We start from the raw sequence: 21,408 nt of genomic DNA on the forward strand, positions 1-21,408 counted from the left end.
GTGTGTCAAGTTAAAGGCACTTAAACAGAGAAATAGTTTTATTGCTTGATGTTTTGAGAAATATTTCAGTGGCTTTTGATGGTTTCCATTGCGCTCTTAAACAATATCCTCTATCATATTCTCTATCTAACCATACAGGCCTGGTAACATCCATTTCATCTATCGCCACTTCATCGGTTTTACAAATGCTTAATTGAGTTTAATCATGCTAGCTATCCTGTGGCATCCCATCATTTTTTTAATAACCATAGGAAGAGGGTCACATTGAGAATCTTAAAAAAAGGTGATGAGTTACTCCCAAAATTTGCTGAAACAAAAATAAGCAAGGTGGCAGCCAGGATTGCTGAAGCAGGTGAAAAGCCAGAGGTAAGCTGCTGAATTTAAAATCAATTTTTGGGGAAGAATTGAAGAGATAAATATATCCATTTTTAATATTATTAAGCATAAAAGAGGATTCTAATGGTATGAAAATGATTAACTTTGGTTAAGAATTGAGAGAGTTGATTAAGGACTTAATTAAATAGATTATGGTTAAGCAAGCAAGGATTTATACAGTCCCAGCTTTAGGAAATCCGTATAGTCTTGGGGAAGCTTGTGAAAGGTTCTAGAAACAACATGGGGTGGCATAGGTATAGGTGAGATGTCTTCATACAAGAGAGGTTGCATATAGGGCTAAGTGGCAAAGAAAGAAAGCAAAAGTGTCCAGCTGCTTTAATACCTCCATGTTTTGCAAAAGAGACAAAAAAGTTAAATATTTTATTCATGTGTATTAGGTATATATACACTTTACTTGGTACAACTTAGGAAGCACTATGTACAAGTCTAAGCATGTACAATACTATAAAGCTAGCAATATGCGCTTTTAATTTTAAAGTATGTCATAGTATATTCAGTAGCTTGTTGATGTTTGAAAGCTATCTGAGATAAATAGAATGAGGATTTTGTGATATTCATATTTGGTGTTATCTTAGTTTAATGTTATAACATATACATGATAAGAGTTGTTAGAAATGTGAAAATCCTGATAATGAAGACTAGACTTGGGACTGAAATGGGAACTGAGGGCCTAACCACATGCGAAGGTATCAGATGGACATCTATCTGGTGGGAAGATTCCCTTGTGTCTTCAAGCGGCTGGGTCACAGGGCAGTGCCTGATCAGGGGCAAGGTGCTGCATATCTATTTGGCCTACAGTTGAGCCCTGACACATCCATTAAGAAACATTCTGTTGGAAATCCTGTTGACTTTGTAAGGAAGGCTATGAGAATAGGTTGCTCCTGACTTTTGTTTATTCTCCAAATTGGTAATGAGTTTTTTCTGCAAAAACTCAGAGTAGGTAGGGAAACAAAGATGTTGAATTCTTGACAGATATCAATTCAAGCCAGATTTTGGTGGTGGCGTCCAAATCCTTGTCCTGACCCAGTTTTAATAGGTTTTTGAGCACCAATCTGATCCCACTCTTACTGCATTTTGGATCTTCCTGTTCCTGTCCTAAGGGAGTAAATTGGGGTGGGGAAGGTCCTCCCATTTTGGGCAAATTTTACATCCTTTACAAAATGATTCATAACTGCAATTAGACATTTTTTTTTGGCTGCAACCTTGTTTCGAGACATTATGAATCTTGGCTGCACAATATTTTCATCCACAATATACAGGATTTATTATAGTTCCCCCTGATGAGCTAATTTTCCTAGACTTGCATTCCCACAGATGCTTTGACATTGAAAAACTTCTACATTATATCAATATCTTTTTAGTACATCCCTATAGTTCACGTGATTTTTTTTTTCTTGTTTTGCTATCTTCAGTTATGAAATGAAATGTTTTACTAATACTTGTATACTATTTTACTTCATTTATATGCATGAAGAGGAACTAAGTGCATATCTATTTACAAGTTTAGATGATGGTTTTATTGATTTTGATTTTTTCATTTCACTCTATTTCAATTCATACAGAGGCGGCGTATGGAGACAGAACGTGGTGTTATGCAGAAAAAATTAGAACTCCAGGATATAAAGAAATTAAATGTTTCGGAAGCAAGTCCTGCTTCAGAATCTACTGTTGATGAGCTTCGTCATGAGATCTCTGTTCGTATCTGATAGCTATATTACAAAAGTTCTAATTTTCCATGGCTTCTGTTATATGAATTCTCTTTTCATTATGGCATTTATTTCAAAACAATGTCCAGAAAATTCAAGTTGGCATACAAGAGAAGGAAATGATGTTAGAAAAAAGCCTTATTGGTATGAAGGAGGCAGAAAATAGAGCCAATGATCTAAAAGCCTCATTTGAGAATTTATGTGGTATGGTAGTTTTTGTTGCTCAGATCATTATCAATTCACACTTCAACAGTTAATGTGCATCGTTTTCCTTAATGAAAAATGTAGAGTCGGCCAAAGGGGAAATTGATGCGTTTGAGGAAGCTGAGCGTAAACTAATGCTAATTGAAGAAGAATTACGGTCTACAGAAGCAGTTACCTCCTTCTATCCTTTACTCTTGCTGAACCTACCTCTCTCTCTATACGCTCATGCACACACACACACACACACATCCTGATATCTATTTAACTCTCTTTCTCTATCTAACTTTTATGTAGTGCTATGCTTATTTGGGGATGCAAATTTCTTCTCTCTCTGATAGCAATCTCTTTCTCAGGAAAAGATTCATTATGAAAAAGTGATGAATGAAAAGGTCATCCCCGAAATCAAAGAGGCAGAGACACAGTGTCAGGAGCTTGAAAACTACCGGGGGGTGTGTGCTGAAATCATTCTTATGTAGATCCATGTTTTCTACAAGTGCAAACCAACAATTTTTCGTGGTTTAGTAGCTGTAATGAACATGAGAAAAAAAAGTATGGTAGCATATTGGTCAATGATTTGGTTAAAACATTGGCACTCTCTAACAAATAAGAAAAGAATATATGTAGTAAGGTAGGAGTAGCGCCTATTGAAGATATGATGTATTCATCTATTAAGATGGTTTGAACATGGGAGGAGAAGACCAATAGGCACATCTATGAGGCAAGTGGATGAAATGGAGAATGTTTGTAGCAAAAGAGGGAGAGAGACAACAGGAAACTTGCTGGGAAACCCTAAACATGACAGGATATAAAAATGGACTGACAGAAGATATTGCCATGGATGGAGATTGTTGGGTTCTAGAATTCATGTGGCTGATCTAACTTAGTAGGATTAAGGCTTGTCATTATTGTTGATTGGCACACACAACAGGTCCATAGAATCTTTAAACCAATGCCTGTTCATACACTATTAGATTAGCTGTTAAATATTTGAAGTGTGTTAGGAGTAAAAATAACTGTATAAAGAGATAAAATTACCAATCTCTATCTGTTTTAAGCGTATAGATTAGTTGGTAGGTGCAAATTTAACAGTTTATTACAATAGACGAAAAATCATGCTTTCAAACCTCACCAACCCAATATTTAAATACTTGCTTGTGTTTGACCTTGTTATGAAGGAATGTTTGGCCGTAGTTATTGAGAATTACCCCTCTGAATGTTTATAGTGTATGCTTTTTTTTTTTTTTTGTTTTTTTGTGAGTTGGGGATAAGCATCTACCAGCTATTTATGTCAACTATGTAATGTGTTGCAGGAGAGTCACAGAAAAGCTTCGATTATTTGTCCAGAAAGTGACATTGAAGCTTTAGGGGGCTGTCAAGGGAGTACTCCAGAGCAACTTAGTGCACAATTAACAAGGCTAAATCAGAGATTTCAACGTGAGAGTGAGAGGTATAAATGTGATATGTTTTCTTCTATCCTATCTTGAATAAAAATGAAGTGTAGTTTGAAATGTGAAAGTTTCCTATGCAGATATACTGAATCAATAGATGATCTCAGAATGTTGTATGAGAAAAAGGAGCGTAAAATATTGAGAAAACAGCAAACATACAAAGCTTTTCGAGAGAAGTTGAATGTGAGTTTTATATTTCTAGCTGTTTCTGAAAAACAAGATATTTTTTGTGCATTAGAAATCACTTGTTTTAATCTAATTTTTAGATACATATATCTATTCTCTTGATCTAACTTTTGGAGCAGAAAGTGTGACATGGTTCAAGTTGCTGATGATGCATGCTAATGTACTCGATGATACTTATTGTGGGATATTGATTTGTATTGCTGTCAAGCCCTTGAATTAGGGCTTGCAATTTGGTGATATGAGAATGCTAGAATTGATAGAAAAGAGAGAACAGAAAGAAAGGAGAAGGATAGAGAGAATCAATAGAGAGAGACTTTGATTATTCATTTTTCAAGATATCCCTCAAAGTGCCATAGGTCTATCTTTTATAGGACCTCTAGCTACCTCAACTACCTTCTACCTCCCCAACGGCTTCAATTAGCCGCTTATAGTATTTCTACTACTTCTTTATTTCCTTATTTAGACCCTAACATTCTACAATATTACACACTACTCCCTAGGGTCGTGACAATTGCTTGCACTTATAGTACATAATTTTCACTGTGATTCTAGTTGCAAATGTTGTACTTGGATGATTCAAAACTCCAACAGTATTTAATTCTAGAAGATGGTTTTCCTAGAAAGAATGTTGATTCTTGACTACAATATGCATTTCTATCAGAAGCAACAAACAAAATATTGATGCATTTGTTTTGAATATCCAACATTTATTTTTACTTACCCTTTTTCATCAAAACAAAATATCATTGCAGAATTGAAATCATAAATTTATTTTAAATGACACAAAAGAGCCGAAGTGCAGGAATAAAATTAGTCATTCTGGACACAAAGAAAGTTACTTATTCCCATATTGTGTTACTAGAGGTACCTTCTTTTTGTAAATTATACAACCGATGTATTTCTTTGAAAAATTTGATGTCTGTATACAAGCAATCATAAATTTTATTTTATTGGAACCTATGAATAGGTTTGTGATAGGTTGGATGATGACCAAGAAAAACTTTGTTAGAAACTTTCAAGCATGATGTGTGTTATAATGGCTTAATAGAAGAGATGGCCTAAATAAAGATGATTGGCAAGCTAGAATCCATGTAGCTGAATCCTTCTATTGTGATTAAGGCTTGATATCTTGTGTTCAACAGAGACAACAAACAGCCATGATGTACGGTATATAGGACCTGCATTTCTTTTTTTTATATTATTATTATTTTTTATTTTCTCTTTGCTTATTCCTTCCCTGTGGTTTTTGTTTCTTGAGATTTTCCAATTGCATGGAATGGCATCTTCTGTTTTTGAATTCTATGATATCTTGCTGCCATTAATTTATTTCTCATCCTTTCCTTAGTCTTATCATTTTCATTACCTGTCCTCACCATGACAATTCATTTGTAATTCAAACATAGGCATGCCAGAAAGCCCTAGAATTGAGATGGAGCAAATTTCAGAGAAATGCAACTCTTTTGAAGCGCCAGTTGACTTGGCAGTATGAGCTGCTTTTCCATATAGTGTGAATTCTTCAGATATATGTTTTACAAGAATTTATACAGCCCATATGGCTGTCCTAAACATCTGAATCTTTTCTACTGTTACATGAACAATTATTTTTTGACCAGATTTAATGGGCATTTGAGAAAGAAAGGAATCAGTGGCCATGTTAAAGTTAGCTATGAAGAGCAGACACTTTCAATAGAGGTAAGCAATTTACATTGTTTTGGAATGTTATTGTTGCTGTGGTTTTTTGTCCCGGAGAAAACAAATGAATATTAAGTTTTTTGCTATATTTATCCTGTAGTACCCAAATCAATGAGAATCTTTAACTTTATTCATTTCCAATGCCTGGGTTTATTCTTGACTAGAGGGAGAGAGCCTGATCTAGTTCTATCTTTCTGCAGGTGAAGATGCCCCAAGATGCTTCGCATAACAATGTCCGTGACACTAGAGGGCTCTCAGGTTTGTTCAATGTTTGTGTAGTTCATGTATATGTTCTTGGACCTCTATGCTGTTTTATTTTTATTTTTTTTAATGCAATCAACTCATAAGTTTGATTGACCTATGACCTTTTATTGATTTAATCATACTAGCAGAGGATACTGCATTTTCTTTAGAGCAATGAACACTTTGGAAACAAATCAATGTTATTTCTGCCCGTGTATGAGACACTTTTAGGAAAACAAGATGCCTTTAATGTATGGCTTATATGTCCATAGTCTCTCTATAATTCAAATATTGACCTTACGAGTTAACTGTCTTTAATTACCAACTATACAAATAGACCTGGAAAAATTGTACCCAGTCCAGAAAAAAGGCGCTTTTCATTCCTTGAAAGGTTAGCAGTGTCCTCATATCAACACAAGCTGCCAACAAAGTAGTTCTGCTGATTTGGTGCTTACCATACTTCCTAGATGGCTCCACCACCCTGCAAGAGCCTTATTGATGATAATAAGTTATCTAATCCATAGGCCCCCTTCTTAGGAGTTTAGCATACCGCCTTCTAGCATACTAAATGTTACTTCAATTCTTACCTGACTCTCTCTTAATTTCTGAAACCTATCAGCCACAAAAAGGGGATGTTACAAAAGGATAAAGAATTAGGCAAGGTGGATGTAGTACTCTCTAAGCTTTGCCTTTTCATGAGCAATGTATTTACCTATAAATGCATGCCTTTCTCTCCACTATGTGCAGCTTATAGCCAAAAAGCAATTTTAGCTATATTAGGGGTATATCTTGTTGTTTAACTGTCAGTGGAGCCATGCATGAACATAGTCATGTTCGTCATCCACTTTTGGTAAACTTGTGATGGATATTTTATTAGGTGGGGAACGATCTTTCTCAACATTGTGCTTTGCACTAGCTCTACATGAAATGACAGAAGCTCCATTTCGTGCAATGGACGAATTTGATGTGTTCATGGTAAGTTCTTTTTCAAAGTGATCACTCACCTTATATCCAGAAATGGCTTGTCTTTTGGCCTTGTTGAAGTTGTGAAGAAAAATATATTTTTCAACTTTCTCACTTAATTTTCATAAACAGGATGCAGTTAGCCGGAAAATAAGCTTAGACGCACTTGTGGATTTTGCTTTGGCACAAGGATCCCAGTGGATATTTATCACCCCTCATGATATCAGGTTGTGGTTTTACTATGGTGTTTGATTGATGTCTGTTTTAAAAAGTTGCTGTCATTTTGCATGATGATGCCTTATTGAAACCTTCAATTGATTTAGATATTGTATCACTGATGGAAACCTAGCCTTGATTACACAATTGGTTAAATTTTAGATATTATATTTATTTATTTGAGGCAAGTGCACCTTTGGGCCCAACTAGTGGGATCAAAGGCTTGTGATGGTGATGATCATGACAACAATGATGAAGTGCACCTTTGGGCCACCTTGATGCTGACATAATCCAGGTGGAATGTCATCTGTCAGGAGGTGTTAGGCTTAATGAGGGCAAGGTGTAAAATCTTCATAGGCAAATGAACTTTGCAATCATGCATGCACTAGATTTCACCTGGCTCAGTATCATCTCAGAATGAAGAGTATAATCCTAAAATGTCTACTTGATGCTTCTCATTATGTACAAGAACTGAAAATCATTGGAATAGATCATAAATTTGTTGGCATTTAGCATTACTAGGTCATTTATATCTGAATTTTTCATAATTTTCATCTTTCACAAAGGTTTTAGTCACTTTTTTGATGATAATTCTTTCAGTCTTATGGCTTGTGAACATGCCAAGGCTCTTTTATCAGACAGCTTACCTGCTGAGCAACTTCGTCAAAATCTCTGGATTTGCACTCTATTTAGTCTTCTTATCCCTAACTTGGTTGTTGATACTGAGTAATGTTAAACCTTTGTGTGAGGGAATGAGGATTTTGTGCTGCACATAGTAATAATATCAAGTATTTATTTAGTTAATCGTGCTTGGGAACATCTTTTTGTGAAACCGTGCTTCTAGATCCAACTTTCATTAAACATATTGCACAAGGCTCCTGGTATTGCAGGCTCTGGGGAAGGTCGATTGTATGCAGCCTTGCCCTTACTTAGCAAAGAAGCTATTTCCTGACCTTAACCTGCGACATCCAAATAATCTAAACCTTAAATGTTGTCATTCTTGTCACCTGGATACCTTGAAAAAGTTAAATTCAGATTTGGGTATTGCACTGTATTCAGAAATAGGAATCCAAGTAGCATTGTGTTGTGTAAAATCAAGCAGTTTTAAGATATCATTCCTATTCAAATTTGTCATTGAGTACAATATTAATATTAATATTAATGCACTGAGTTGTGGTAGATATGCATCTTGGAGTTGAATTCTGCAAATACTGTTATCTGTAAAGAAAAGTAGTTTTACATTTCTATTATTTTAACATGCAAGATTCAGTCTCTGAAGCTTTGTGAAGTAGATTCATGGATTCTGCAATTTTCTTTAGCATATATTACCAGTGATTAACTAGATTCACTGATTTGATGTGACAAAACAATGGTGGTGATGGTGATTCAGGGATAGTTTAAGATTCCCCAAGTTATAAGGGTTTTTTGAAACATTGATGCTGCCTTGTAGAACTGACTTAATCTATTGCTCTACTGGGCTGAACTGTACTTTTGGTTTATGTTTGTGGATTTTGTTTCTGTTTGAGACATGCTTGTTCTAGCTTTCTGTCGTCGTACAGGAAGGTGGAATCATGATCTTTATCTATAATATATTATTTTTCCTGTCAACACATTATTGAGCCATTTCAATTGTTTTTATTTTATATTTATTTTGTAGATAAAGTATGTTAATCTTATAGCCTTTCTATTTTATTCTATTTTCCCGTTGTTTTGTAGTTAATTGGAAGGTTACTTTTATTTGAACGGTATATTAGTAGCATATGAATATTTGATCACCCACCATACTTGTTTTCTCATTTAAGATTATAGAACTAAATTCCAGTATATTTGTTTCAGCGTGGTAAAACAGGGAGAGAGGATAAAGAAGCAGCAAATGGCAGCACCCCGATCATGATATCTTCGTCAGCATTCGGCAACCTCTGCTTCTTTGTAAGCATGCATATCAGATCCTTTACTCAGTTGTGTTTCTATATAATAATAGTATGGGTCTCAACAGCGTGCGTGTGTTTTGTTTTTCTTGCTTTTGGAATCGAGACTTGTTTCCAAATGCATGTGGCTCTTCGAAGCTAGATGAGATATCTTAGTGCTAATTAAAAAAAGAAAAAAAAGGGGTCAGTACTTAATTGGCTTCTCATCTACAATCAAAAGTTACTTATCTAAATTGAATGTTCAAGTAATAAAAAAACCACATATTGCTGTTACTATGTATATGAACGTATATACTAAACGTAACATACATAAACCTTTTACTGATTCCGTGGCACTCTCTCAGTGCCAATGCAGTCACGACGCCATTTTTTGATGCTCTTCATGTAATTCTTAGCTTATCTGCTGTTTTGGTAGGGTTTGAAACTGCATATCTTCAACAACAGCTCAGTACAGGTTTTGGCATCTGAATGATGGCCTCCAGCCTTACATGATGGATATTTTTGCTCTGTGATGAAAGAATTACAAAATATTTAGTGATGTCTGTTCCCTATGAAAAATCATTTGTATGGCATTCCTTGTATAAAGCCAACTGGTTTGAACTCTTCTCATCTATAGGTATTAGGGAACTGTAACATTTATATTAAAAAAATGTGAATTTATTTATTTTTTGTTTTGCAATACCAAATGGAGCCTTATGCATTGGTCTTTGGGTGCCCTCTATAGTCTGTCTTTTTATAAAGAAAATAAAAAAAGAAAGAAAAGAAAAAAAAGAAAAGAAATGACTTTCTGAATAAAGAGAAATTTTGCGAATAGGTTGTCTGAATAAATGTCGATATAATAAAATAGATAAATTGTCTTAACACATTAATTTGGATAAGTCTGTAAGTTTTTTCATTATACAAGAAGTAGATATATGATTCTAAAATGAAATGTATAAAAATAAAAATATATATATAAATAATTATCTTTAAATTTTATAATTTTTATTTTATAAGAAAGTTAGTAACGCCATCTGACTAATCAGTTAGGGCACAATCTTATAGGTTTTAAGTGTGAAAAAATTCTTTTATTTCATGTTTGTGAAAGTTCTCCAAAGATTATAGTAATAATAATTTTATATTTTTCCTAGGTACTAAAAAGTGTAAATCTTAGGGATGAATATAGATTGTATTCTTACCGTTTTTTTAAAATATACATATTTATTCAATTCATCTTAATTTTTTTTTATTAAAATTAAGGTAGATGATGTAACAAGAAAATAACAATATATATATATAATTTATGCAACATTCTTAATTACGTAAATCTATACAATATTCTTAACAATATAAATTCAAACAAACACAAATAAAATCTTTATCTAAATAACATGCATCATTAAACAGCTCAAACAAAAAATCTTTATTCATATGTAACGCACCTCAATTTTGTGATTTGACTGATTAAGGTTTAAAATTAATGTGCGGGCGGCACATGTTTTATATATACAAAGAAACGTATTTCTTTTTTTGTATAAGAAGTTAAGAACGTCGTTGTAAGTTGGATTTTAGTAGTGTTAAAACGAAGACAAAACAGTAACGTTTATGTTCACGAAGACCAACACAACAGTCAAAATCAGAAGGCAAATTCAAATTTGCAGACCCCACATGTCGGAAGTGGAAGTCCGTTAGAACTTGAATCAGATAGATAGAAGCCTGGAATGGAAACTCGAAACTGACTAAAATCAACTTGGCAAATGGCAATGGCAATGGCCATGGCCTGGCAGAAGCAGTAAACAAACATATCGAAGAAGAATGTTGGGAGAGAGAAAGAGGTGATACAGGGTCTGGAAGGCTACACACAAAACCATGCCGTCTTCACCGACTAAAACAGAGCCGCCGGCCGAGCTGGTCACACCTTTGGCTCGGCAACACCCACAAAGCAGCTCTCAACCATGTCCTCTTCGCCATGAAAACCCAACTCTTCCATCGCTCAAACCCAATCTCCCTCCTCTCCGACGAGCTTCTTCTCCAAATCCTCTCCAGGCTTCCCCACTCCCAAAGAAACTCCAATTTCCTCGTCTCAAAACAGTGGCTGAACCTTCAAGGCCGCCTCGTCCGATCCCTCAAGCTTCTCGACTGGAACTTCCTCGTGTCCGGTCGCTTGTTTCTCCGATTCCCAAACCTCACCCATATCGATCTGGTTCACGGATCCATAATTTCTCCTAGACACTCACCCATTTTGCTGACCCACAAACTGGTTTCCTTCCACGTCGATTCCCATCTTTCTCCAAATGGGTTTGCCCCGGAGAATTACGCTTCCATGTTATCAGTCGATCAAATTGATTCTGGTTTGAAAGCATTAGCCTGTAGGTACCCTAATTTGAGAAAGCTTGTGGTTGTCAACGCCAGTGAAATGGGTCTGTTGAGTGTTGCAGAGGAGTGTCCTACACTGCAAGAGCTGGAGCTGCATCGGTGCACCGATCAGGTTCCGTTAAATTGTTAACCATCGTCTTATTTAAAAATTTAAACAAATAGATCTCTAAAAACTATATTAGTAGACAAAGAGTTAATTTATCTTGTTTGTTATTGTTTTTACTCTCAACAGGTTCTGCGTGGGATTGCGGCTATCCAGAATCTTAGGATTCTGAAATTGGTGGCAAATGTTGATGGGTTTTATTATGGGTCTTTGGTTTCGGACATTGGGTTGACTATATTGGCAGAAGGGTGTGGGAGGCTGGTGAAACTTGAGCTCAGTGGATGTGAGGGAAGCTATGAAGGGATGAAGGCAATTGGGGAGGGTTGTGAAATGCTGGAAGAGTTGGTTTTGGTTAATCACAGGATGGATGGTGGGTGGTTGTTGGCTCTTTCATTTTGTCGGAATTTGAAGACTTTGAGGTTTCAGGGATGTAAGAGAGTGGATTCTGGTCTAGGGCTCGATGAGTGCTTGGCATCTTGCCCTTTGCTAGAGCGTTTGATTCTTGAAAGGTGCCAATTGAGGGACAAGGGGAGTTTAAGAGCTTTGTTTCTTGTATGTGAAACTGTAAGGGAGATTGTTTTTCAGGACTGCTGGGGATTGGAGAATGATGCGTTCGGGATAGCATGCATTTGCAGGTTTGAGGCTTTCTCTCTTCATTCACTTGTACTACAGCAAAGGCCGGGTTGGGATAGGATTGTACTCGTATGCGCATGTCTTCCTCTTGTTCTTCTGTAAAAAAGATGTTGGTCAAAGAGTCATGTTAATAGGCAAAGGAATAAAAATCCCATGTCAGTCAACTGAAAATAATTTAAATGAGCTTCCAAAATAGCTTGGATTTTGGGTTGAACGTCTGTAGATGATGGCATCATCAGTGCCACTCTATAATACAACAAGAAGAATTCATGATATTTGAAGTTTTACATCAGCTGTCGACTACCTAATTAACACAAGTTCTGTCTCTTGATTGTGTTTAAATTTTATCTCTTGGTTATGTCTATAAATACTCTACACATCAATCGTAAATCATAGAATGTCATTCAAAACAAATACAAAATTTATTTATTTTGAGTCTTTATGTTTCTACTGAGTTTTTGTAACTTCTTTTTCAGGGGGGTGAAATTCCTATCTCTAGAAGGCTGTTCACTGCTAACAACTCAAGGCCTGGCGTCTGTGCTGTTCTCTTGGAAAGAGCTTCAAAGCCTTGAAGTTGTATCATGTCAAAACATAAAGGACAATGAAGTTACACCTGCACTTTCAGCTTTGTTTTCTCAGCTTAAAGAGCTCAAGTGGAGGCCCAACACCAAGTCTCTCCTTTCATCTACCCTTGCTGGCACTGGCATGGGAAAGAAGGGATCTAAATATTTCAAAAAGTACTAAATAAAACCCTGCTTTTCATCTAGCACGAGCGTGTTACAAAGTTCATTTCTATGTTTATTTTATTATTATGTATCAAGTGATATCAAAACAATACCAAACACTTCCACCGTCCCTTAATATTACTTTCCATATTAGGATATGGAGCAATGTATCATATGGCATGTAATAAAAATCATGTAATATATAATAGCTATTGATGTCAAATCTCGTCATCCCATAAATCTTGAATGGTCTTATATGGGCTTGTGGTTCCATTGACAAGGAACTCTCCTCTCATGATTTTCCTCTCTTCCATCTTCTCAATGCTGAGTAAATCCTGATCATCCAATCTCAGATCAAGGGCCCCCAAGTTTTCCTTCATCCTCTGTTCGTTGAAGCTCTTGACAATTACACTAGCGCCCTTGGATAGCCCCCAACTTAGTGCAACCTACATGGAGTTTATTTCACTTATATTTCATTTTGGATATGTAAACAATATTACTCTTACATGATTTTTTTTCAAATAAAAATAACTAGAAATGACATGTCAATAATGTTTTTGCAATTTCAAATTACTATAATCGCTTTTTTATCTTTTAGTAAATAAATATGGTAATTATACAATTCTAATTGCATTTTTTTTATATAAATTAGTGTAAATTATACAAAACACCATTATATCGGGCACATCTCTCATTAAGAGTAGGGTAAAATAACCATTTTACCAATTTTTCTTCAACTCTTTCTTATATTTTTCTTCTCTTTTTGAATTAATTTCTCTAAACATGAAAATGTAAAAATTAATTTTTCTTTCTTCATAGAAAGAGACAATTGAGTTCACTAGAACCTAGTCATAATTGAGTTCTAGCGAGACTAATGATGATCAGTGACAATCATCTTTGTTGTTGTAGAAAGAAAGAAGTTGATGAGAAAAATATTTGATTACCAAAACAAGAAAACGAGAGATAAAGAAAAAAAAAAAGAAATTTTGGATAATTTTTAAATTTTTTCTATACTTAGTAATTTTCAAAATTTAACGATGATTGTTTAATGGAATGGGTAAGCTGTTTTAAACTTTAAGGGTTAAGGATTGTAAATTTTAAGAAATCAAGCGGGGTCTCTTGAAATAGAAAAAACTTCAGGAGGGTGTTAAGTGTATTTATTCTAAAAATTATGGAAAGAGAAGAGAAGATACTTGAGCAGGGGTTGCATGGTGCTTGAGAGCAATGGATCGGATGATAGGGTGATCCACCACAGCCGTTGATCCCCATGCATTGCCTGGCCCACCAAGCGGTGAGTAAGCGCTTACATGGATGTTGTGGTCCCCACATACCTCTATCAGCTTTCTTTGCCTCCACGTTGGATGCATTTCCACCTGTAGTAAGCAACAGCAGCAGGGAAATGAATATACAGTAAAAAAAAAAAAAAATACATCTTAAATGCAGCAATTTGTGATTCAATACTGAATGTACAGTAAGAAGAAGAAGAAGAAGAGGCTACGGCTGCTTGCCTGATTGAGAGCAGGAGGGACAGAAGCAAAGTCCAGGAGGTGTTGGATTTTGTTGGAAGAGAAATTACTGACACCAATGGACCTACAGAGGCCCATGTCCAAGCATTTCTCCATGGCGGCCCATGTTGTCTCCAAGCCCAGTCCACTTTCAAAGTCATCTTCCTTTGGGACTGCATAAGTTGCCCAAGGCTTTAACTTCACCGGCCAGTGCACCAAGTACATGTCCACATATTCCATCCCCAACTTCCTACAACATTAATAATGCCATGTCATGTCATGTCATGCCATGGGTTACAGCTAAATAATTGATAAGAAGGGTAGGCCAAAAATCAATTCTACTTGGGCATCTAACCTTACATTAACTCTCAAATGAGTAAGATTGGGGTACATTTAATATAATGAAGCCCTTTAACAAAGCCTTTAAGAAAAATGATATCTTTATTAGTATTTGTATAAAAAATGTCACTTTTTAATTCTTAATATATAAGTACACATAAATCTATTGTATCTTTGCTTGAAACATGGGACAAAAGGAGATTCCTCGTTCCTCTACAAAGCACAAACCCCAAATCTGCATGGATTCCGAATCCTTAATTTTTTTTTTTTTTTTTTAAGTCTACCCAAATCTCCAACCCTTAAAGAACAAAATTGCTGACCCGAATCATTTCGGATCTGCAATCTCCAAGTTGCCATATTATGCATAAACACTGAAACCAGAGTCTTTTGTCATCAAATCCAGCCAAAGTGATTAAATATAGGTCCAAGACAAGATGTAGTGTTTGAGTTTGATGCTTCATAATAAGTTAATTAATGTATTTTAATTTTTGTATAATTATTAAATTTTAATTTGTATTATAATTTTTTTTAATTTTTGGTCAAATTAACATGATATATATTAATATAAACTTGAAAATTACTTGATTGTGGGAGTTATCTTAATTTTAACATTAAGTAATTTTTAAGTTTATATTAATGTATGTTGTGTTGGTCTTTATTAATAGAATTTGATAAAAAAGAAAAGAAAAAATAATAATAAAAATTAATTTTTAGTGGTAGTGATGTCAAAAATTAAAATATAGTGACAGTTTGTTCCGAAGTATAAAGTTGAGGGACTCTGATTATGTAATTGTGAAATAATACTATTCTTGAATTATTGTGTATGTTTATCTTGTATAACATAAATGATGTATTATACAGTATAAAATTTTAATGTACAGTACAATTCGAATACCATTTAATGTATAATATACACAGATCAATATTCATATTGTATAATATACTATTTATGTTACACAAAATACCTTTTTATATTATAAAAGATACCATGCATAGTCCCCGACTGGTGTAGTACGGATGGTTCACATGATAAAATATTGCACCCAAAGATGTAAGTTTGAGTCATGATAGTCGCAGAGTGGGAGTTTCATCCTCTTATGGGGGTGGCTCCTTGTGGGCACTATGCATTGTGCCTTCTACCTTGGGGACTGTCGTGTACCGTGATTAACTCCTTTCACGTGCGTGGAACAATGTGTGAAGCCCTTAAAGTGAGAAATTTCACATTTTTGCACCCAAAGATACGATGCATAGAAGCATAGATATACTTACTTTAAAGTTTGGTTGAGTGCAGAGAGGGGATCATGGTGATCACTGCTCCACAGTTTGGAAGTGAGAAAGGTGTCTTCCCGGTCAATCATCTGACCATGAATTGCTTCTGTTAAGGCCTCTCCCACTGCAGGTTCAGACCCATATATTCTTGCTGTATCAAAGTGCCTGTATCCCATCTGGCATATACGCCACAAAACCACTGTTTACTTACCCCGTTTCCCATGCAAATTCACAATTAGGAGGAGGAATAAAAATACTATACATATATATATATATACCTGGAGAGCCATATGAACTGCCTGCTTGGTTTCCTTTCTGTCATTCATAGAAGAGAAAGTCCCAAAACCCATGATAGGTATGGTTGTGCCACTGTTTAGCAGTACTGTCACCTGATTGTTCTTCATTTCTCTGTCTCTCCCAAAAATGCATGTTACTCATATATATATATATATAAATAGGATATATACACGCCAAAGTCAACTACCCTTAATTAAACTGTTCTCTTTCTTCTCTCAAGAATCAAGATATTGCACCGCCAGTGCTCGCTAACCCAAAGTTTAAGATTAATTAATTAATGTAATCCTGTGAGATTGAGAGTGACCGGCTGATGTGAGGGAGCTGAAACTGAACATGCATATCACAGCAATGGGATTTGCCATATCCTTTTGGGATTCCAGTAAGTAACCCTTCACTCCAAGAAAAGCCAAACCCGGTTTATTTATTTATTTATTTATTTATTTTTTCGTTTTAGTACTCGCGTGCTGACGTTATTAATTGGTAATTTATGGGTTCACAAAATTAGTAAGGTGGTCGTTTAACTTTTTCCCTCACACGATTGTTCTATTTAACGGGTACCCAATGCATATATACGTATAATGTACACATAGTTATATAATTATTATTGCATATTAAGAATGACTCTATTCAGTGAGATTAAAAATTATAATTATTATTGTTATATTATATACATAATATGTGGCATATTAAATTCCGAAAAAATAAAAAATTGAACAGGTCAAGAGAGTTATAATTGAGTTGTTGCGAGGAGTGCCCACATTTAATTAAGAGTTTGGGCATGCAAGCCGTCCAAAGGAAAAAGAAAAGAAGAGGTCAAGGTTACAGTGTTAATTACAGAATATATATGGTTTGAAATACCATAAATCTAATCTTAAAATATAATATAATATAATATATATATATATATATATAGTGAGCAACAGTTATGACATGAAAGTTTGGTTTCTGTATAATGATGGGTGCTAGCTAGGTAGAAGGAGTCTCAGTAATGGAGGTTGGAATTAATGTTAGGGTTCGAGGATGTTTGTATAATCCAGAGCATATCCACCGCCTCTCTTAACATACATATATTAATTGTAACTACAACCTCAAACATATCCACCGCCCCTTTTGCATATCTCTTCTACTTCGTCTTCCTTTCTCACATTGTTATTATTATTATTATTTAACTCAAACCTTGCAAACGGATGTTGCCAGCTACATATAATGAAGTGGTTCTTGGTTTAGCGCGAGCGACAAGTCAGAGGTGTAACGCTTAGATCCTAAGTTCAGTTCCTGTAATTGCATGATTTTCTTCAGATACTTCTCTAATTTCTTGTTAGCTTTCATTTGTTTTGTATTAATTTGATATATTTATTTTGGTTATTAAGCCAAGATTTGTGGATCAAATAACCATTTTGAAGTCATGTCCACTGATGTGAGATGGAGATTTAACCAGAAAGCCTTGTGCATATATATGCCTAAGAACCATGATAAAAGAAGATCGAGCTGGCAGGAATCATATCCAATCCAAGACATAAATTAATTAAGAATCAAACAACTAAGTAAAGGGATTCATTCAGAACTTTTGTCAAGTATATAGTTATGTACTTAGAATTAGTATCACACTGCTGAATTAATTAGAAGATTGAGGCTATCATCTAATTAACAGATAATCTGGAATTCATTTTGAACTAGCTAGCTAGTTCATGTTCATATATGGGGGGGTTGGTTTAGGGGATGATTTGAGATCTAATTTGGGATTGATTTAGGACATATATAATTTGGCATCTAATTAGTATATGCATGCATCTTGTATTGAATTAGATAAAGGCGGATCATATATAGGCTGGACATAAATTACACAAAAATCTTAATCTATATATTGCATTCTTTTAAATTTTCCATGACTTGAGAGTGTCATTGTCTGATCTCTCCAGGAATTAATGTACATACTAAACAACAGAACTTAAAAGTTAATACATTTTCTAAAATATTAATTAACATGAATATATAGGTACACTAACAGTATCCGACGTTACTTTTATTATCTTACAGCACAGCAAAACAACACGGAAAGACCATCACCCACTCAGTTCTAGCCTCTTGCGCTAACTTTAGGGGGGGAATTCTTCCACCCACTGAGGTTATTGAACGCGACGTGTTGAAGGTCTCCAGTTTGCTACAGTTCTCAAAATTGGATGGAATCGTCCCTGTCAACAGATTGTGCGATAAATTAACTTTGTCGATCCACGGAATGGGCCCAGAAAATTGGCGGTTCGATAAATCAATGGCTTTGAGCCCCTCCAGTTTGCCCGGACTCGCCGGAATTGGCCCCGATAATCGGTTCCCGAATATCAACAACATCTGGAGCTTGGACAGTTTCCCGATTCCAATGGGGAGTGCGCCGGGAAGATTATTGTGGCTGAGATCCAAGTACTTTAAGTTGGACAACTTGCCAAACTTGGGCGGAATCTGGCCCTCGAACCTGTTGTTTCCGAGGTCTATTGTCGTGAGCTTAGCCAAGTAGCCCAACTCGCCGGGCAGGGCACCGGTGAAGCTGTTGCTAAAAGCACTGAAGACGGTAAGGAATTTGAGCTTTGATATCCCCGGCGGAAACGTGGAGTTAAACATGTTGTGACTGACTGATGTCGAGAGTTCTGAGATACGGTAGCTCGAAAATGGGAGTCGGAAGGGTGCTGTCGAAAGCGTTTGCGCTCAAATTCAGGCGATGAAGGTGGGTCAAGTATCTTATCTCCGGCGGAATTCTGCCGGAGAGGTTGCGCCTGGAGAGGTCCAGCACCGTGACTTGGAAGGCCTTCCGGTCACATTTGACGCCGGACCACGAGCACCAAACAGGCTTAGAACCAGCAGCATTAGTAGACGTGGACAAGGCTGGGGTGGGGTCCCACTGCCAGTCATCTAAGGTTTTGAGAGGGTCGTTGAGGGAGGATTTCAGGGAGAGGAGGGCGGAGAGCTGCAGGGGAACGGCGCCGGCGGTGGTGGGGGAGGAGAAGACTAGGAATATTCTAAGAAAGAAGAAAACTGAAAATGTGGTGAGAAAGAGAGGGAAAGAAGAAGAAGAAGAAGAAGAAGGGCGGTAGTGGTTCATGGCTTTTGGTGGATTGTGTTTGAGAAATGGGTTCTTTGGAGAGAAGCAAATTTAAGGGACGGAAGGTTTTGATGGCGGAGAGAATTGCTTTTTTGGAGTGTTGGGCGCAGAGGGTGTTTCATGATTATTAGTTTCTTCAGTGGGTTCTGTTGGCTATGAAATTTGAAGAAAGAGAGGAGGGAGGGAGAGAGAGAGAGAGAGAGTGTGTGTGTGTGTGAAACTAGTAATACTTCCACCACACCACTATTCCTTCTTCTCCCTCTCCTTCTTCCAACTTCTACTCAAATTTCTACCCGTCATGATAATAAGCTAAGCCTGCTGAGCTCCCTTTCAGTAGTATTTTACCTTTCTCTGCACCCCCCCCCCCCCCCCCCCCTCCTACAATACTACTTTTGTTTTCTTGGATTTCTTTCTCCTTTTCTTTTCCCTCTCTACTTTTTCATCATTCCTCCTCCTTTATCTTTAGCCGAACAATTTGATAAATTTGCCCAACAGTGACCATTGTCCCTCACAGTCACAGGATCCAAGAAAGTCATTTCAGTTTGTTCTTTATGCTAAATTGCAATATAGAGATAGCCAGCCAGCCATTGGCCTTACTCTTATGTGACGATACCTCATTGGACCACGCCCCCACCCCGTAATCACATACATTATACATTTGTTGCCAAATTCCCTTCGATTATCTATCTATCCCTCATATCAACCCCTCATCCGTATTCTCTTATTCTATTTGTTTTCAGGTTTTCTATTATATACTGGCACTGGCGCGGGTATTCAAATGGATGAATGGACCAAAATGTCTCCCCCCCCCTGATGTTCTGAAGCAATGTGGGGGACGAGCCATGTTCCTAGAGGAGAATTTTGCCCTCCTCCTCTCTGTCAGTTTGATTTAAGGTGAGATGTCAAAAGGGCTGAGGTAGGCCCGGGCACCAGAATTTGGGCTCATAGCCCGGCCCGTGGCCCATTGGGCTTGACCCGTTGGAATCTTATGGGCCCGGTTAGTTAGGCCCATTGGACCCGCCCGTTGGAATCTTATGTTATTCCCAACGTTTCTTGTTTATTTATTTTTTTAATTATGTTATTTTTTATTAATTATTGATATTGAATGTTAAAAAATTTACATTTCGTAATATATATAAATAATAATCATCAATATATTAAAAAAATTTAAGTTAAATTTTTTATATATTTAAATTATAAATGAACATTCTCATTTTTATATGTGTATTATTTTTCATATCAATTCATTATAAAATTTATCAGGAAATTTTGAAATATAAAATGATGAAATAATATTTAAAATTTAAGATAGAAAATTGTTTAAAAAAATTAATTTTTATATATGCATTATTTTGATATTTATATATGTATTATTTTTAAAAAAAATTATTCAAAAAAAAAAAAGATCGGGACTGATCTGATGGGCTGGGCCGAGCCCTACCCGCAACAAAAAAGGTCGGATTGGGCCCAGCCCTTTTAGTAAATGGGCTGGCTCGACCAGTTTAAAAAGTCCATGAACCATACCAGGTCGGCCCGGTCATTTTGACATCTCTAAATTCTCAAGGGGGAAGCTTTTGAATGATGGCTGATGTTCACTTTGTTATCATTTAATGATGTTAAAGCATGCATACTAATTATAACAAAGCTTTAAAGCCAATCATTCTCAACCCCATGTTTTATTTCATTTAATCAAGAAAATCAAGGTTTTTTTGGAATAATTTTTTTGTTTTGTTTATTCCAATCATCATATTAATTTAACTTTGTTCATATGAAATGAATATTAATTAGTGGATATAACAATTTTTGTTTATCTCATTGTCATATTTTATTATTCTTATTTATATATATATATATTATTTTAATGATTTGACATTTTTTGTATATTTATTTAGAAAGTTAAATGGAGTATACTTGTACGTTTATTTTCTATTTTATTCTTCAGTCTCGCTCATTTCATCATTCTGCGACAAAATCAATTCTAACACCACTACAATATTAATACAAGTATATATAGTACTCGAATAATTTACACTTTTGAATATTACAAGACATAAACACTTGTAAATTACTACAGCTAGTACAATGATAACAACACAAATTGCTAATATA

The 21,408-nt window shown here is 35.7% G+C and overlaps 3 protein-coding genes across 4 annotated transcripts in view; 2 read left to right on the forward strand and 1 right to left on the reverse strand.

Annotated features, from left to right (window-relative positions):
- The window catches only part of LOC127789285 (structural maintenance of chromosomes protein 6B-like), a 68,208-nt gene extending 58,515 nt beyond the window's left edge, over positions 1-9,693 (forward strand). The window contains exons 17-29 of one of the 2 annotated variants that reach the window (XM_052318160.1): positions 1,959-2,090; positions 2,192-2,306; positions 2,391-2,476; positions 2,660-2,755; positions 3,617-3,753; positions 3,835-3,937; positions 5,344-5,423; positions 5,554-5,632; positions 5,833-5,890; positions 6,753-6,850; positions 6,971-7,065; positions 8,891-8,983; positions 9,398-9,693. In XM_052318160.1, coding sequence (XP_052174120.1) covers positions 1,959-2,090; positions 2,192-2,306; positions 2,391-2,476; positions 2,660-2,755; positions 3,617-3,753; positions 3,835-3,937; positions 5,344-5,423; positions 5,554-5,632; positions 5,833-5,890; positions 6,753-6,850; positions 6,971-7,065; positions 8,891-8,948 — 1,137 coding nt within the window. In that variant the 3' untranslated portion in view covers positions 8,949-8,983; positions 9,398-9,693. The remainder of the gene's footprint in view (positions 1-1,958; positions 2,091-2,191; positions 2,307-2,390; positions 2,477-2,659; positions 2,756-3,616; positions 3,754-3,834; positions 3,938-5,343; positions 5,424-5,553; positions 5,633-5,832; positions 5,891-6,752; positions 6,851-6,970; positions 7,066-8,890; positions 8,984-9,397) is intronic. The other variant, XM_052318168.1, reaches the window with a different exon arrangement.
- Positions 9,668-13,021, forward strand: LOC127794330 (F-box protein At5g07670-like). The gene is made up of 4 exons (XM_052325343.1): positions 9,668-9,685; positions 10,670-11,449; positions 11,570-12,075; positions 12,550-13,021. Exons 1-4 carry the CDS (start codon positions 9,668-9,670, stop codon positions 12,815-12,817), a joined length of 1,572 nt encoding a protein of 523 aa, XP_052181303.1. The 3' UTR covers positions 12,818-13,021.
- Positions 13,017-16,324, reverse strand: LOC127797880 (NADPH-dependent aldo-keto reductase, chloroplastic-like). The gene is made up of 5 exons (XM_052331066.1): positions 16,190-16,324; positions 15,912-16,087; positions 14,307-14,553; positions 13,992-14,171; positions 13,017-13,244 (listed from the first exon to the last, which is right to left on the reverse strand). The coding sequence occupies exons 1-5, from the start codon at positions 16,313-16,315 to the stop codon at positions 13,017-13,019; spliced, it is 957 nt and encodes a 318-aa protein (XP_052187026.1). The 5' UTR covers positions 16,316-16,324.
- Between the last annotated feature and the right edge of the window lie 5,084 nt (positions 16,325-21,408).

Source organism: Diospyros lotus, chromosome 1 (genome assembly GCF_014633365.1).
Source record: "Diospyros lotus cultivar Yz01 chromosome 1, ASM1463336v1, whole genome shotgun sequence".
In the NCBI taxonomy this organism is placed as follows: Eukaryota; Viridiplantae; Streptophyta; class Magnoliopsida; order Ericales; family Ebenaceae; genus Diospyros; species Diospyros lotus.

Coding starts and splice junctions, on each gene's coding strand:
- LOC127797880 (XM_052331066.1), bottom strand. CDS start 16,315: ATGAAGAACAATCAGGTGACAGTACTGCTAAACAGTGGCACAACCATA. Junction 16,088..16,189: donor CAGTTCATATGGCTCTCCAG/GTATATATATAT, acceptor CGTATATGCCAG/ATGGGATACAGGCACTTTGA. Junction 14,172..14,306: donor TCCCTCCTGCTCTCAATCAG/GCAAGCAGCCGT, acceptor TGCTTACTACAG/GTGGAAATGCATCCAACGTG.
- LOC127794330 (XM_052325343.1), top strand. Junction 11,450..11,569: donor TGCATCGGTGCACCGATCAG/GTTCCGTTAAAT, acceptor TACTCTCAACAG/GTTCTGCGTGGGATTGCGGC. Junction 12,076..12,549: donor GGGATAGCATGCATTTGCAG/GTTTGAGGCTTT, acceptor CTTCTTTTTCAG/GGGGGTGAAATTCCTATCTC.